At 42.4% G+C, this 17,350-nt stretch overlaps 1 protein-coding gene across 1 annotated transcript; it reads left to right on the top strand.

Annotated features, from left to right (window-relative positions):
* The first annotated feature begins 3,374 nt into the window (after window positions 1-3,374).
* LOC125551284 (alanine--tRNA ligase) lies at window positions 3,375-15,515 on the top strand. The gene is made up of 22 exons (XM_048714460.1): window positions 3,375-3,917; window positions 4,170-4,310; window positions 4,460-4,606; window positions 4,750-4,902; window positions 5,031-5,166; window positions 6,580-6,676; window positions 7,885-8,005; window positions 8,703-8,771; window positions 11,024-11,074; window positions 11,215-11,310; window positions 11,525-11,623; window positions 11,884-12,006; window positions 12,965-13,114; window positions 13,209-13,280; window positions 13,358-13,433; window positions 13,513-13,655; window positions 13,752-13,860; window positions 13,933-14,120; window positions 14,354-14,443; window positions 14,558-14,743; window positions 14,921-15,094; window positions 15,186-15,515. Exons 1-22 carry the CDS (start codon window positions 3,390-3,392, stop codon window positions 15,255-15,257), a joined length of 3,021 nt encoding a protein of 1,006 aa, XP_048570417.1. The 5' UTR covers window positions 3,375-3,389; the 3' UTR covers window positions 15,258-15,515.
* The last annotated feature ends 1,835 nt before the right edge of the window (window positions 15,516-17,350 follow it).

Genomic DNA, 17,350 nt, shown 5'->3' with positions numbered 1-17,350 from the left:
CATATCGATCCCTATGAGTACACGAATGACATTCGAGTGAACCTTCGGTTATCATGTGTTGTTACCTTTGCTTCGCAATACTTTACAAAACCCGAGGTGAGATGTGTATCGGTATCCTCTTGAGTCATACACATGCTCACTATACTGGTCTCCTCGTTGCCGGTTTTGTTCTTCTTTTGTCGCCGCCATGTTCCGGCATCCCCATGACACTGTCACCTATGTCTGGCCAGACGATAATGGATGCCGTCACACCGAGAGGGCCCTAGAATATCTCTTCATCACTGGAGGAGCAAATCCCATTCTCGAACTATCTAGTCCCCAGTCAAACTTTTTGATGAACCTGTAAGTTGATGTTATGATCATCGTGTTACAAATCACATTTGAGCAAACCCAAAGTCCACTGTACGGTAAGAGGTCAATATGATACTCTCATGGTCTAAGGAATTAAAACATATGTTAACACTCCATGTTAGAACAATTGACTTCTGTCGATATTATCTCAAAGTATAACAATTCACTTCTGTCGATATGATCGTTCTGCTAACGTCATACTCTCAATATTGTGTTAGGACTACCGTTACGCTTAACGATGTCCTAAGATCCGGGAAATATGATCACTAACAACATTGAGCCAGTCCTAGAGGCAAGACTAGAAACCTAATATTACCGTTTATCATTCCACACATGCATATGAATTTTCCACTGAATCGCACATTCCAGGATCATAGTAGTTATAAAATAGAATACAAACTCTTAATTATGAATATAGAAATATAATAATATAATATTATTGCCTTTAGGGTATATTTTCAATAGATGTGATGCACTTTTGGTTGTAAGATTTAATATGATGCACTTTTGGTTGTAGAAATATGAATTTTTTTCTCTATATGATGTTTTGTTTTCGAAATGATGCGGCTGTATAGTGGCTGTAGGCTGCCGCACGGTCATCTCCCATTTTACATATTCAAATATGTATCATCCACTATAGTAATAGTTTTACATCGCCAAATATACATGATCTGTTGGAGTTGGCTTTAAAAAATGTAAAATGCACTTTCCGGTGATGTGAATTATACAACACCTACATTTCCATCTCCAAATATACAACATCTATTAAAGATGATCTTAGGAGCCGTCGGAGCGGAGATGTGACAACACCAACACTATGCTTAGTTTCATAGCTAGGCATCCGATCCGTACCACCGACGAGGTAGAGGGACTTGGCGAGAGGGTGGGAGATGTTACACAGTTAGGGTAGGGAGTTCCGCCACCTGTGTCGCCGCCGCAGAGCGCGTTCAGAGAAGGACATCAGAAGCAAATTAACAAGGAGCGAGGGTCCTTTTTGCTAAATGTCCACACATATTTCTCCAGCATATTTTGTAGCATCTATCTTCAATTTGACGGCTCAAATTTCCTTTTCTATTTTTTTTACCACAAGCTCAACTTTTATCTTAGTCGTTCCCCTTTCGACGATGTGTTCGGGGATGTGATGCAGCTGGTATACGATGCTAGACTAGATCCGGACGCTCCATATCCGCCCAAATGTTCGGGTGGCCTGCCTGGGCAGAAAAAAGCCACCCAATTGGCCAACCCGAACACAGCCCAAACGTCTGGACCAACCGACACGTCCCATACCCAGTCCACATATGGGTTGGGTACGGGGATGCCCCGACACGTCCGCCATGTTGGATCCAACCCACTATGGCCCACCCCGACCCCACATATATTCATCCTTATCCGCACTCTAGACTAAACCATAGCCACCACTCTGCTCCACTCCCCTCCGCCCAAAGCTCACGTCCCGCGAATTCCATCCTTTTTCGACATTGCGAAAAGTGGATCCGACTTCGAGATGTCCCGATCCATCGACTGGAACCTCGTCCCATGCGGGGTCAAGGAGGAGATGACCGTCTGCATGGCTCTCTGCCGCTCTTGGTAGGAGTGCGCTCGACCGTGCTCGGACTTGATGTGGAGGGAATCCATTGTGTGCGCTCAAATGACGGTTGGATCCACAGGGCTGGGGACTGGAGGCGCATGACCACAGGCTCGCCGGAAGCGGTGACCATTGCCTAGCATTGCAACCTCGGGGTGGCGGCGCAACCCCTTCATTGGCCCATCGTCCTCGAGCCATCGGGCTCCTAGTCGGAGGTCAACGCCGACATGGCTCACGAACTATCTACGAATACCGCGAGGCATGCATGCAATATGAGGCACATGACGTTGGTGGCCACGATAGCCCTCGAGGTGAAGGCTGCGGAGGCGGAGTCGCGTGCGTGTCGCCTCGCGCCACACTCCAAGGGTGTCGGGGTCGGGCTCCGACCACGAGTCCGGCCCATCCACGTCTATCGCGTACCTCATCTCCACCGGCGACTTCGAGGTCGAGGGCTCCGACGAGGAGTAGGACATGAGAGACGGCGACGCCTCGTGTTCCATGTGGGATAGTCCGTGTCCCATGTCCTACTGTACCTTGCCGACGACAGGACCTTCACTTCGCAGGTCTCATGGCTGTCGGACAAGTATACTGAGGGGACAACAAGGATGGTCGCCGACGAAGAATTAGATTAGATTTTAAGTTTCATGTAAATTGTATATATTTGATGATTTGCAAATGAGCACCGATTGTGACATTGAACATTTGAGTGTTGATCGATAACCGTGTTAGATGTAAATAAGTCAGGCTTTAGCTGGGTCGGGTTGTAGAGGCTCTAACTTCGGAGGTGTTTGTTTCAGCGTTTTTTACCTGTCATCCCTTTACGCCGTAAAGGGGAAACGTTACCTACGTTTGTTTAATGCACACCGTAAACACTTTCCTCCGTAAACAGGTCCAACCCAGTTATTGATCGATACCGCTCACCCCCTACCGGTAATTGCGATACCGTTCCCTTCTCTTCCTGCACGATCCCTTCTTCCTCCCCTCCCGACCCCTTCCTCCTCGTCCGTCGCCGCCGCCTCTCCTTCGAGATCAGAGTGACCGTTGACGCTTGACATCGAAAAAGGCTGCCGGCGCTTGACATCAGAGGCGGCCGACAGTGCACATGCTCGGGACGGCCAGCGGCGCGCAAGACTCGAGCGTCCGGCGACGCTTGATCTATCTACGGGGAGGATGGCGGCCGGCGAGCAGCAGGGCCGAGCAAGAAAAGCAGGGTGATGGCAATCGATTTCTTTACGGGAATGTGAACCAAACAAACTTGCAAACTGATTACACCTCCAAGGCTGTGATCTGATTACGTTTACCATTTCTCTAGCCAAACACCTCCTTCGTTTTAATCGTCAACGCTGGATTGTAAACAGAACCTGCGAGCCGTTGTCTCTCGAGAAAAAAACCCTAAGCGAGCCGTTGATATCTCCTTCTTTCATCCTGACCGTTCATTAACTGAAGCCTCTGTATGTTGCACTCGGCCCTGACAGCGTGCCGCCTCCTCCTCATCACCAAGCCCAACGCTAGGGTTTTGCCTGCCACCGCCGCCGCCATCCGCCTCTCCTCGTCGCGAGCATCTACGGTCGCCGCCACCGCCACTGCCACCGTCGGCCCTCCGATGGAGGTGCCGTCGGATTGGACGGCCGCCCGGGTCCGGGAGGTTTTCATCGACTTCTTCAAGTCCAAGTCGCACACGCCATGGCCGTCGAGCCCCGTGGTACCCGTCGACGACCCCACCCTCTTGTTCGCCAACGCCGGGATGAACCAGTTCAAGCCCGTATTCCTCGGCACCGCCGCTCCGGACTCGCAGCTTGGCCGCCTGAGCCGCGCCTGCAACACCCAGAAGTGCATCCGCGCCGGCGGCAAGCACAACGACCTCGACGACGTGGGGAAGGACACCTACCACCACACCTTTTTCGAGATGCTCGGGAACTGGTCCTTCGGAGACTACTTCAAGGAGGGGGCCATCGGGTATGCATGGGAGCTCCTCACCCAGGTATCGGGTTCTTGCCTTCACTCCCCCTTTTGATCGCTAGCGCGTTAGGATGTATATGCACTACTGTACTTCTACATCAGATTATGGATCAGTAAAATTTAAGTGAAAGTTGGGTCCACTTTGGTCATAAATCTATCCGAACAAGCAAAAATAAGCAAATGATGTCAAAAACTTTAGATGTACAAATTTCCCACTGATTTTAAACACTGGACACCATCTTACCACATACTGTTTGCTATTTCATGTGTACAGGTCTACAAATTGCCCACTGATAGAATTTATGCAACATACTTTGGTGGTGATGAGAAAGCTGGTCTCGCTCCGGATACCGAGTCGAAGAACATATGGTTGAAGTATCTACCTAATGAAAGAGTTCTGCCTTTCGGTTGCAAGGTATCCTGGATGTGCTTGGTTTGTTGGTTGAGCTCCTATCTATTGTGGACATTATGTTGTATTAGTTTCACTTTCTCCGTTTCTGTTGGGCCTAACTATTGACTGAATTTCCCTACTAAAGAACACTATATGATGTATTCTTTGAGCAGGATAATTTTTGGGAGATGGGTGACACAGGTCCTTGTGGGCCATGCACAGAGATCCATTTTGATCGTATTGGCAATCGTGACGCAGCTTCATTAGTGAATAATGATGACCCTACATGTATTGAGATATGGAATCTTGTGTTTATTCAGGTTAACATGCTATTTTCCCCATTTCTTTCCAGATTGTCAAGCTTTAATCCCAATACAATGTCAGTTACTCTGTTCAATGTGTGCACACCTATTTGCTTATTTATCTGTTGTATGCACTGACATTTGGCTGTTTTAATACCCAGTTCAACAGGGAATCAGATGGTACTTTGAGATCCTTGCCAGCAAAACACGTTGACACTGGAATGGGCTTCGAGCGTTTAACCTCTATCCTTCAGAATAAAATGAGCAATTACGATACAGACGTATTCATGCCATTATTTGATGCCATCCACAAGGTATTTTGTGCACACTTGCAGCTTCTTTTATGCTTATGAGTTGTGGCAACAGTATTTTTCTGCAGTAATTAATTGTTACCTAAAGTAAATGATATTCATTGTTAATTCAGTATGCATTATGAATGCAGCTGGCAGGCGCTGGAATTCAACCATACTCTGGTAAAGTGGGATCCGATGATGTTGGGAAAGTTGATATGGCATATAGGGTTGTTGCAGATCACATAAGAACCCTTTCTTTTGCTATCGCTGATGGTTCTCAACCTGGTGAGTTCATACTGTTTTGGTTGGGGATACATGATTTAAAATGATTGCCATCCATTTATAAGTATGGTTAGTTTCTGTAAAAAGATGGAATAATAACAATACACCTAAATGCTTGCTGCGTTGCATCCTGCACAACAGGATGTTAAAGTAGTTCTATTTCATATCTGTCCCCAAGTGAGCATAACGAGCTTGTGCGCTTATGTTATTTTGGTTCCTTAAACTAGACATTATTTTGAACTTATTATGCTCCTAAATTTTCTGTTACATATGTATGATATTTTTTATTCAAGATATGGATGTGGCACTGGAATAAAATGAAGTATATAGACATAAAGTCACCAATAGATCATCATATCCAATTTTGAAGAATTTGAATGAAAACAGATAGATCATTGTAGTACCCATTGTCAGCCAAAATGATTAGTCATTCTAAGAGAGGCTAGGTTTTTGGACTTGAATGATTAATTTTGGTTTAAGTATCCAAGTGTCAAAATCACTAGTTTGGGGACCTGACTTGCATTTACTATTTTAGGAAGAAATGCATTATTTCCCTTCTAGTTAATATGAAGTCATACCTGCTAATTTTTTATGGGCTTAGTTCATTGCGAACCAAAATTTATAGATTTCAAATGGACCCCTGAGTTGTTATAGTTCTTATCACATGAATTTATGTGTGAAATACCAATTAAGCCTTATTTCGACTGTCTTTTCCATGGTGGAAGTGTTGGCGCTAGTGGTTGGGTGTTGTAATTAAGTGATGGGTGCTTGTTGGAATAAATATGGCAAGGATATGTTGAATTGGGCCAGACTTGGAATAAATATGGCAAGGATATGTTGAATTGGGCCAGATATGGATGTGAGACAATATTAATTAGTAGTCCAGAATGACATATAATATGAAGTGAGCAGTTAATGATTCTCTTGCTTGCTGTTTATGCAATAGAAATCACCACTTGGATGTACTCCCGAAACGTCATATATTTAGGAACAGAGGGAGTATATAGCTGCAAAATAATATGATATGTTGCACATATGTTGCAGTTACATAATATTACCTCCGTCCCGAAAAGCTTATCTCAGATTTTTCTAGATGCGACACTAAAGCTTGTCTAGATACATTCGTATCTAGACAAATCTAAGACAAGTAATTAGGGATGGAGGGAGTATTTCGGTAATAAAGGTTCAGAACAACTGCAGAAAATATATTATTGTCTTCATTCAGTTTAATGGGATTGTTTTGGTGGATCCACCATCATGGTCAAGCTATCTAGTGAGGATGGTGTAGAACTGATTTTTTTTGTCGCAACTACTGAGCTATTGTATTTTTCTTGCATTTACAAATTACAATGTTTCAGAGCTTTGTTTTGTATTATACAATGACGTTTCTTTGTTCTAATATGAGTTTTTCTGTAGGAAATGAGGGAAGGGAGTATGTTCTAAGGCGTATACTTAGACGTGCTGTTCACTTTGGTCATCAAAAATTGATGGCAAAGCAAGGATTTTTTAGCTCGTAAGAACTGTAACCTGCATCTGCTGTATTCTGTACCCTCTTTTTGATGATATATTTGCATAGCTTTTTGTTTACCCAGAATGCTAAAAATGTAATGCAAGGCTTATGAGAATGACTGTAGGAATGTCATATGACAATAAAAAAAACTATGTTCACACACAATTTTAGTTAATTTATTATGAACCCAGGGTCATGTGCTATGTGTTACTTTAATTTGGGTTTGGGTTTGTGGGGCATAACTTGGCACTGGACTTACCATTGTTCCTGCGATGCCTTTTGTTTTAGGTTCATGTGTACTTTTTTTTTGCTAGCAAAGCTTTATAATAACTAGCATTTGGTCCTGATAATGAGGCATGGTTTTGAAAGTTATTTCACTCGCAGAGAAAAAAAGTGCTAGTGCGTTTTGCCATTGCCTGGCGCCTATCTCATCTACTCCCTCCGTCCGTGAATAAGTGTACATCTAGCTTTTCTCCCAAGTCAAAGTTTTAAAACTTTGACCAATTTTATAGAGAAAAGTAGCAGCATTTATGGCACTAAATTAGTATCACTAGATTCGTTTTGAAATGTAGTTTCATAATGTACCAATTTGATGTCATATATGCCACTACTCTTTCCTTAAAGTTGTTCAAAATTTTAAAACTTTGACTTAGGACAAAAGCTAAATGTACACTTATTCGCGGACGGAGGGAGTAAGCGCACACCTAGCATGATTAAGCGCTAGGCGTTCTGTTGTTGCCTAGCACCTAAGCACACTTAAGCGGATGCCTAGGGGTGTTTTTTTTCATGACTATCTTAATAGGTCTTGATGGCGTGGATTCTTGGGCATCACTGTCCTATGCTTGAGTGTGTGTTCTGGAACTGCTGTATTTTCCATAACTTGAATATTTATTTATTAATTAACTATCACTCTCACGATTGTAAAATTATTGTTATCTTAGAATGTGTACAGTCAGATTCTGACGGTTGACCAGCAATAATTTCATTGCTGGTCTAATTTTACATGGAAAGTGCTATATATGTCCAACTAAACCTTTTTGTTTTTACTTCTGCATCATTTTTTCAAGTTGTTTCTGATTCTCTCTCCATATTTCCGGCGACTGGCATCTCTCTCTCTCTCTCTCTCTCTCTCTCTCTCTCTCATCTCTCTCATCTTTTGGTTTTCGAAGCTGGCATTTGATTTACCATTATTTTGTGTCTTGCTCGTACAGCCTTGTAGATGTTTTTGTCCGAGTGATGGGTGATGTGTTTCCTGAGCTGAAAGACAATGAAAAGAAGATTAAAGATATAATTAAGGACGAAGAGGCAAGCTTTGAGAACACTCTAGCGAAGGTATTATTATTTGCCTGGAGTATTGCATAACAGTAACATCAGTTTAGCCCAAGTGAAGTTTGTTGGTGTAATTTCATTGGAATCAAATCCGAGTCTTTGCACACTCTTAGGCAGTGTTCTCATACTTTATCCTTTTCTGTGAAGCATACTTTATCCTTCTGAACATGTGCTAGTCTCAAAGTAATTTAGCTAGTTTGTTTTTGTAGTTGCCGGAGACTCTGGGCCAGTTTATACCTTGTATCTTCTATACCACTGTTTTGCTCGTGTGATACTGCTACAGGCTTTATATATATTAACGTGTTGTGCTGAGTAACCAGGCAGTGCCTTGTTTTAACACTACACATTAAGGAACATATCCATGATGATCGTTTCGATCTTGGTTTATGGCAGCTTAGCAAACTTCAATAGTTCAATCACAGTAATTAGCATACACGATAAATTGTCTCATCTTTTCTCTGAAATGACTAATTATAATCCAATTTATTTGGTTTCTACATGGGCATGATTCTGTTTATCATGTTTGTATTTTAAGGGTAGTTCCTACTAGGTGCATTGTCATTGTATTTCATAGAGACTAAGAAAGCTTACAGTTGAAGTTTAATTGGCCATTCTTTTCTTAAAACCATCATAATATGTGTTGTCATTTCTGGTCACTGTTCAGCCAGTTAACTGAGTGTGCTGTTGGTGTAATTTTCAGGGGTATGAGAGATTTAAGAAAGCTGCAGATGCTGTCAAGGAGAATGGCGGGGCAGTACTTAGTGGCCAGGCAAGTGCTTTGGTTTTGAATTACCACCACATTAGTTGATTTATTTTGTTTTCACTAGAAGATGTTTGCACCTAAGCAGATATATAGTTTGTTTGTTGTGTGAGCACGTGTTGTGTTATCTCATTGGACAGAAGGGGGGAAAGGGTCCATTGGCAAGTGATGGTATTTAGGAGATAATATAAATTATGAAGTTGGAGTCAAGGTATCCTGATTAGTAAGATGCATATATTTCATATTAAAATATTTGGAATATGTTCTTATCCTTTGCTAGAGCGGTTGCATTGTCATCCATTTTCATAGTGAGGATTAATCTGGATATATCTAGCCCTTCCCTCCCTCTCCAATACGCCATAGAGCATTGTTTTTAAGGTGTCCCGCCTTGGATGCTCGGCAAGCGCCCTGGCAGTACCTTGCAGCGCTTAGACGTCAGGGCGGTGAGTGCTCGCCTTGGGTCGCCTTACCGCATTAAGAACAATGTCTCAAAGCCTAACCATCCTTTAATGAAAATGGTTTCCTGGCAGGGGTGAAAATGGTTCGAATATCAACAAACTGACGGAACCCCTTAACAATGGCGTTAGGAACCAGAACTTGGATATCTGACGGATACAATATCGGTAGTTATTCTCGGATGTGGTTTTAACATTGTATAGGCACTATCTGCCAGAACCAGGATACCAGGATTCATGGATTATGAGTCCAAGGACTAGTCAAGACTAGTCTATGAGTCTCAACTCCAGGGCCGACTGCACTTCAGTGTCGACTAGTCTATGATTCGCAACTTCAGTGTCGACTAGTGTCGAGTAGTCACGCTTAGTCTATGAGTCTCAACCTCGGAACGACTCGTCGACTCGTAGGATTTTGATCAGATAGTATTCAACACACTATTTGATGAGACTCCCACCTGCTCATTTGTGAGCTTGTCTGCTGGCTTCAGGTGATCCTGGTGGTTGCATTGCTTGCTTTAGAGGAAACACAATACATGGATGTGAAGCCTGCCTGTGGGATGTTAACATGGGCCGTGCTGGCTGTTAATTGGGGCTTCTTGGTTATAGAAAGATTGGTTCGGGCCTTGTGTTGAGTTTTTCGTATATTTTTTACAGCTGGACATCAAGTTGTAATGAGTGTTGACAGGTTATGGTTTGTGTGGAGTCGGGCGCGTTGTATCCTGTGCCTCCTATATGATGAGGGGGGCACCACAAGTTAGCGACGGACACACAGGGGGAGCTGGCAGCATGCGTTGGTGTCCGGGCAGCTGGTGTTGCAGTATCAATGGGAGGAGCACCCGTAGTATCCACAGGGGATGGAGGCGATGTGCACTGAACCTCTTGCTGTGATTGCTTGGTCCTCACTAGGCCAACATGCACCTCTGTTATTGCAACCTCCTCACCTAGCCTCAAAATCAGGCAAATGATAGGTGTAGGTTCATTTCGCTCAACCTAAAAAATATATTTGGCACAGTTATATATATCTAACTAGAGACTTAGAGCTATCGTATCCGTTGAGCATTATTTATGTTTCTGTTTTCGATTAGAGCATTGTTTGCTGCCGACCATATTTGGTCGTTGTTCACTCCATATTCATGTCCAGGCACTCATCCGTTGAGCATCTCTATCCGCTCTGCTTGCACCCTTACCGGTGGTTAGATGAGGGCAAGGTCTCTACCCCTCAGTCCCAGACCTATACCAAGCCATGCAGTTATCAATCTGGTTCTCCTTCATCCATCCATAGCTCAATCGAATGTTGGAACAATAATTTTGCAAGGTTGGTTACAGCTCTGAACACTGCGCACCTAAGCATCGACAGGGCTCTTCCTACCGTGGTGGAGAGGCTCGTGTCTATTGGAGAAATTAGCTGGAGACATGAGAGACTTTCCAATTAGTCGTTGCATCTAAAATTAGTATGAAAAGTAGGCATCATATGTTAGATTAGTGCTTTGTCAGCCAGAGAGCTAGTTTATCTGTGCTCTTGGGTGTGTAGCCTTCCCTCCCTAGTTTCTATTCATTCCTTCGTATTTGAGAAACATGTCAAAACTAAGGAATTCGACTATTTGGAAAACTTGACCATATTCTCTACAATAATGTGGAATAATTCTTTTCTTCGTCCTTATTTTAAGAATCGGAGTCCACTACGTAGAAATATGTCTCTTAAATCATACTTCGGTCACGTTTATCAATGTTCTGTTACATCCTGCTGAACTTTTCAAGTTTATATTGCTATCCTTCATGTATTGCAACCGTTATTTGTTCTTTCAGGATGCATTTGTTCTGTGGGACACCTATGGTTATCCAATTGATTTGACTGAGGTTTGTTCTTCATGTTTTCATCAGTAAATTTAATCAAATTAATTTGGCAGTGATATATACTTTTCATGTTTATTATGTCGTTAAACTTGATAAAGCTTTTATTGTCTTTTCTGGTATCATTGTTGTTTCCTATCTCATAGGTCATGGCAGTTGACTTCGGGCTATCTGTTGACATGGAGGGTTTTAATGCTTCTATGGAAGAAGCAAGGCAAAAGGCTAGGAATGCTCGCTACAAGGTTGTGTTCATTTCTCCTTCAATATAAAACTTAATCCTTCGCTTGTGGTCTTCTATGCTATCCAAGTATTATCCCTGCTCTTTGTTGTTTAATGATGTTGTATTTAACTAAACCTAGCATCTCTTATATGCCAGTGATGCTCAATTCATTGAGCAACTTTAGTCTGTTTATATCATACTTATTTCTGACTTTGTTTTATATGTTTTTCCTGCAGGCTGGTGGTAAATCTATTGTCCTGGATGCAAATGCTACGTCGCAGCTGCGCAATCAGGGACTTGACAGCACAAATGATAGCCCAAAATTCCAACACAAGGTTAGATGATTAGTTAGATTATTTAGTTGTGGTTTGGCTATTAGGTACAGTTCTTTCCAATATTTCAGTGCCTGTTTGGGATTTCATAGAATTTCCATTCTAGTTTGGCCCAAACATTTAGAAAGCAACCCCCACTTCAAAAATCACCTTCAAGTAGTGAATTTACGTGGCTGCAAGCTTTTGATTGTTTTTGCAGTGTTCATATTTTGAAACACTTATATATTGGTTATATGACCAATATACCTAAAATCATTTTGCAGGTACATAGCAGTGTAGTGAAAGCTATCTATACTGGCTCAGAATTCGTAGCCACTGCATCTGGTGATGAAGACTTTGGCCTGGTTTTGGAAAGTACAAGCTTCTATGCAGAACAGGGTGGTCAGGTACAACTTCATGTTTGACAGTGTCACGTTGATGTGTTGAATGAAAACGCTAATTGCAATCACCTCTAGAGTTGAAATCATGCTATGAATTATCAGCTTACCTACTGAATAAGCATGGTATTCTGTTGTTTTAGGTCATGTGGGGCCATTACTATAGGAAGAAACCCCAGCTGACATCAGCTCGATAGCTACCTTAGTTTGCAAGTTAGATATTTTCTATAGTAACCATTGAGCTGATGTCTGATGGGGTATCCTCCTGTAGCAATGGCCCCACATGACAGTATTTTTTGATAGCTTTAACAGAATTATGTTGACCTATATTGATTCATTAGTAAAGTAGACACATAATTTCTGTTTGGAAGTTATTCTTTGATTGTAACCATAACAAAAAATGATTAATGCACCCTGAAGAGTGATACCTCCCATTGGTTGAAATCTGATTGGTATCCTGTGTTGTTTGTTGTACGTCATCCTAATAATCTACAGCACTCATGAATACTCCCTCCGTCCCATAATATAAGAGCGTTTTTATATTATGGCATGGAGGGAGTATATGCTTGAAGTATTTTTGTCATTACACCATTTCAAACACCACATTACGGTTGTATACAATAGTGTTGAGGACTTTGAAGTTGCCCGTACAATACACTAGCTTCAAGTTTTTCAGTCAAATTTTGACTAAATTAATACCCGTACATTGCACAACAAGCGTTGCAATTTGCATTCAACAGCCATTGATGTTTTCTCAATTATTTGAAGTCACCGTGCTGCCATGGTCGTTTCTTGTTCTATTTCAAAGAAGCGCATGTGACCTCTTTCTTGTGTGGGGTTTGGGGTTGTATATATAAACTTTTCCTCTTTTTAATGAACGATACACAGCTCTCCTGCATGTTTGTTGAGAGTTGCACCATGCATTGTATGAATTCTCTTGACATGCCATATGATATTTTTCGAATAGATCTATGACACTGGGAGTATCGAGGGGCCATCTGGATCTTTCACTGTAAACAATGTCCAAGTGTTTGCTGGCTATGTCCTGCATATCGGTTCATTTCTGGAAGGTCCGGACTCCAAGGCATTGTCTGTTGGCGATGAAGTGAAATGCAAGGTAACATTCTTCACTGATTAATTTCTTTATACCGAATCAGTTAACCTGTGAAATTTGCTAAATCACATGGCGATACTTCTATTACTCTTGGTAGGTTGATTACACACGGCGTACTCTCATTGCTCCAAACCACACATGTACCCATATGCTGAACTTTGCTCTAAGGGTATGTTTTCAAGCCTCTCAGATTTTACAAGGAGTGCTTTTTTTGCATTCATGATGGTTTCACTATTGTAAGTGTAGGAAGTACTTGGTGACCATGTTGACCAGAAAGGTTCCATTGTTCTTCCAGAGAAGCTGAGATTTGATTTCTCCCATGGTATGCTGTGATTCTTTTTATATTGTATTCACATGATGTTTTTCCTCAGCTTGTCAACTCAACTGTTGGTACATAACAGGGAAACCTGTTCAGCCCGAAGATTTGAGAAAAATCGAGTATATAGTGAACCAACAAATAAAGGATGAGCTGGAGGTATCTGCACAAGAAATAAAATTAGCTGACGCAAAGCGCATAAATGGTCTGCGAGCTGTGTTTGGTGAAGTGCGTCCTCTTACCCAGCTTGACATACCATGTTCTAATACCTTGTTTGCCTGACCTGTTGTTTCGTGTAATTCGTTTTGCATATGGACTTTGTAGATCTACCCTGATCCTGTAAGAGTTGTATCAATTGGTCGCAAAGTGGAAGATCTGCTTGCAAAACCTGAAAGCAAAGAATGGTTATCCATATCAACTGAGCTGTGTGGAGGTGTATTTACTACTCTGTTCTATGTAATTCTACATTTGTGTGTTTATGTCATCTAAAGTTTTTGTATACCAGGTACACACATTTCAAACACTAGAGATGCTGCGGCATTTGCCCTCATATCTGAAGAGGGTATCGCAAAAGGTGTTCGGAGGATAACGGCTGTTACTGCTGAGTGTGCCTCCCAGGCTATGAAGCTGGCATCATCTATCGATACTGATATTAATGAGGCATCTAAACTGGAAGGAGCCACATTGGAGAAGGTACTAAGTGTGCTTGTCTCTCTTAGTATGAGGCTGTGAGCTATATGGTTGTGTTACTCTGACAAATTGGATAATGGATATCATTAGAAGTTACTGTGGTTTTTGTTTGTTTTCTTGGAAATATTATGTCCTTAGCCTTTATATAAATAGATGATGTCCATTGTACTTTGTAGCTATTTCCTTCTGATCTGCTTTGTATTAGACCGTATCTAAGAATGATGTTTCTTCATCAGAAAATTGGGTCCATCAAGAATACACTGGATGCAGCTGCTATCCCAGCTGCAAGGAAAGCTGATCTAAAAGGCAATATCTCAAAGCTGGAGGTCTGTAAATGTTTCAGTTGATTTGGTGCATCTTGTCAAAGAGAAGTATTTATGATACTTGGTATTCTGTTCGTAGTTAAAATGAAAGCTGATTACAGCTGTTGCATATATCAGGATCAACTTAGGAAGGCGAAGAAGAAAATGGGTGAAGAAAATATCCAGAAGGCTGTCAAGATTGCCATAGATGCTGCAGAAGCTGCTCTTTCTGAAGGAAAAACCTTCTGTGTTACTCATGCTGATGTGGGTCTTGACACCACTGCTGTCCGGGAAGCAGTTGTCAAAGCCATGAACCGTTTCAAGGTCGGTACTCCAATCCATTTCTGTCAAGTAGTGTCCCCATCATGTAAAAATCACTGTAGATTCAGCATAATTTCCAACTTGCTCCAACAATTTATTTTTGTATGAATTAAAACATTAAAGTTGTATTCCTTGTGTTCTTTGGATGTGCTGGTGACCTCATGGGTTCGACTTTTCCAGGGTTTGCCGATAATGGTATTCAGCACAGATGAGGCATCAAACAAGGCTGTTATTTATGCCGGCGTACCTCCGGATGCACCCAATGGCTTCAAGGTGTTGGATTGGCTTACACCTTCAATCGCACCACTCAAGGGAAAAGGAGGAGGCGGCAAGAATGGTCTCGCCCAGGGCCAGGTGAGGCATTATTTAATCTTTATAAGAGAAGCCCCTTTGGTCAAAGTCTACTAATTGTCGTTGCCCAATATCTGTGAATCCTGCAATGCAGGGAAGTGATGCTTCTCGGGTCAAGGAGGCAATGGAGCTTGCTACCCAGATAGCTTCGATGAAGCTGAGCTGATTTGTTGAGACTGGTCTTCATTACATGTTAAAGTGGCTGCTTGATTGGTCGTTGTCACCCTACTTTCACAAATTGTGATACGTGAAGATAAATTTATTCATGAAAATCGACTAGAAGCAGTGTCCGTTTCCACATCACAGGATGGTGTTTAAGGGTCACAGTTGTTGTGTAATTACAGTTTGGTTTATCAAATGGAGTGTTATATTTGACGAACGTTACGAATCTAATAACAGTACCGAACACCTTTTCCTAGTGTAACTGCGGCATGCTTGGTTCATCATCCGTGGTTCTTGCTATCTCATTCCTTTGCAACAATGCACCAGAAAATATTCAAAAGCTGGATTAAGATCTGTTTTTATGATTAAATCCGTTGTGATGAGATTTTCGAAATTGGATCTCATGTTGGTATGTTTCGATGATTTCTTCTAGTTTGCCATATGTAAGTTATCAAACTGTTGACTCGTCGGTCATTAATACTCTCAGTTTCTTTTTGTAAGGTGTATTATTTTTGGCATGGGATCAAGACACATAATTATAAACGACACTTTTATCACATTGATCTCCAAGGTACGATTCCCACAAAGTATCACTCAATATCGTCCTATCTCTCTCTGTTCAGTTTTGTATAAGATCGCCTCTAAGGCCATTGCTAATCGTCTCCGAGAGTTCTTGGATGATATCATCAGTGTTCAACAAAGTGCGTTTGTCCATGGTCGCCTGATTACTGACAATGTGCTAATTGCACATGAAAGTGTGCATGCGATGAGAAGAAGGAAGAAAGGGGGGAATGCTGTATGTGCTATCAAGCTGGACATGATGAAAGTGTACGACGGTGTAGAATGGCATTACTTGCAAGCAATCATGTTGAAGCTTGGTTTCGGTATGGAGTTTGTTCGCCTAGTCATGAAGTGCGTCACTTCCATCAAATTCTCAATACGGGTGAATGGTGAACTTCTTTTTTTCACTCCCTCTAGGGGGCTGCGACAAGGGTGCCCAGCGTCTCCGTACTTATTCCTGCTATGTGCGGAAGGACTAACTTCACTTTTGAACCATTTTGGTGGTCAGAGAGTAGACAAAGGCATTCGAGTCAGCTACCGATCTCCGTGGATCAATCATCTTCTTTTCGCGGATGATAGTCTAATATTTATGCAGGCAAAGGTGGACAGTGCCCAAAGGCTCAATGAGATACTGAGAATTTATGAGAGGGGCTCAGGGCAGGCTGTCAATAAAGAGAAAAGCTCTATTTATTTCAGTCCGAACACCCTTGCTCCGGATAAGCTACTGATGAAACAAACTCTGAACATTGCGGTAGAAGCTTTCAGTGAGCGCTACCTTGGTCTACCTACAGCCGTGGGTAGGATCACAAGCGGTACTTTTGACCATATTGGAGAGAGGATTCGAAGCAAACTCCAAGGCGGGTCGGAAAGAATGATATCTTGTGCTGGAAGGGAAGTGCGTATAAAGACTGTAGCCCAAGCTATACCTATTTTCAGCGTGAGTTGTTTCAAGTTAACAAAGAAGGTGTGTAAAAGCCTCACTTCCTCCTTCGCCAAGTATTGGTGGAGCAGCTCCCTAGATCGTAATTCCATGCATTGGAAGGCTTGGATGGCTTTGGCAAGTCCAAAAGAGAAGGGCGGAATGGGATTCCGGAATCTTGAGCTTTTCAACACAGCTCTTCTCGGCAAACATGGTTGGCGACTGATGACGAACCCATCATCGCTGTGTGCTAGAGTTCTCAAAGGGAGATATTTTCCCACTTGTGATTTTATGCAAGCTACAGTTCCGCGTTTTTCCTCGGCGATGTGGCGTGCTATCATTGCGGGGAGGGAATCTTTGCAAGTCGGTCTGATCAAACGCATAGGAGATGGCAGGTCGATCTCTATCTGGGATGATAAGTGGATTCCCGGCACTCTTTCTATGACTCCGACTGTCAGAAGTACTAATACACAATTGCAAACAGTCTCAGACCTTATTGATACGGTTAATTGGTCATGGAAGGCTGATGTGGTCTGTCAAAACTTCATCACCCCCGATGCGGATGCAATCCTTAATATCCTCCTGATGCGGGGTGGGGGCGACGATGTTGTTGCATG

Source organism: Triticum urartu, chromosome 4A (assembly GCF_056163025.1).
Source record: "Triticum urartu cultivar PI428250 chromosome 4A, HENAU_Tu73, whole genome shotgun sequence".
Taxonomy (NCBI): domain Eukaryota; kingdom Viridiplantae; phylum Streptophyta; class Magnoliopsida; order Poales; family Poaceae; genus Triticum; species Triticum urartu.
The sequence above is the reverse complement of the archived record's forward strand: the minus strand, read 5'-3'. Positions and strand labels throughout refer to the sequence as shown.

Excerpts from the sequence above, each read along its gene's own strand:
- LOC125551284 (XM_048714460.1), top strand. The coding sequence starts at position 3,390 with ATGTTGCACTCGGCCCTGACAGCGTGCCGCCTCCTCCTCATCACCAAG. Across the intron at positions 11,624-11,883 it reads GCCCAAAATTCCAACACAAG|GTACATAGCAGTGTAGTGAA; the intron begins GTTAGATGATTA and ends ATCATTTTGCAG. Across the intron at positions 12,007-12,964 it reads ATGCAGAACAGGGTGGTCAG|ATCTATGACACTGGGAGTAT; the intron begins GTACAACTTCAT and ends TTTTTCGAATAG.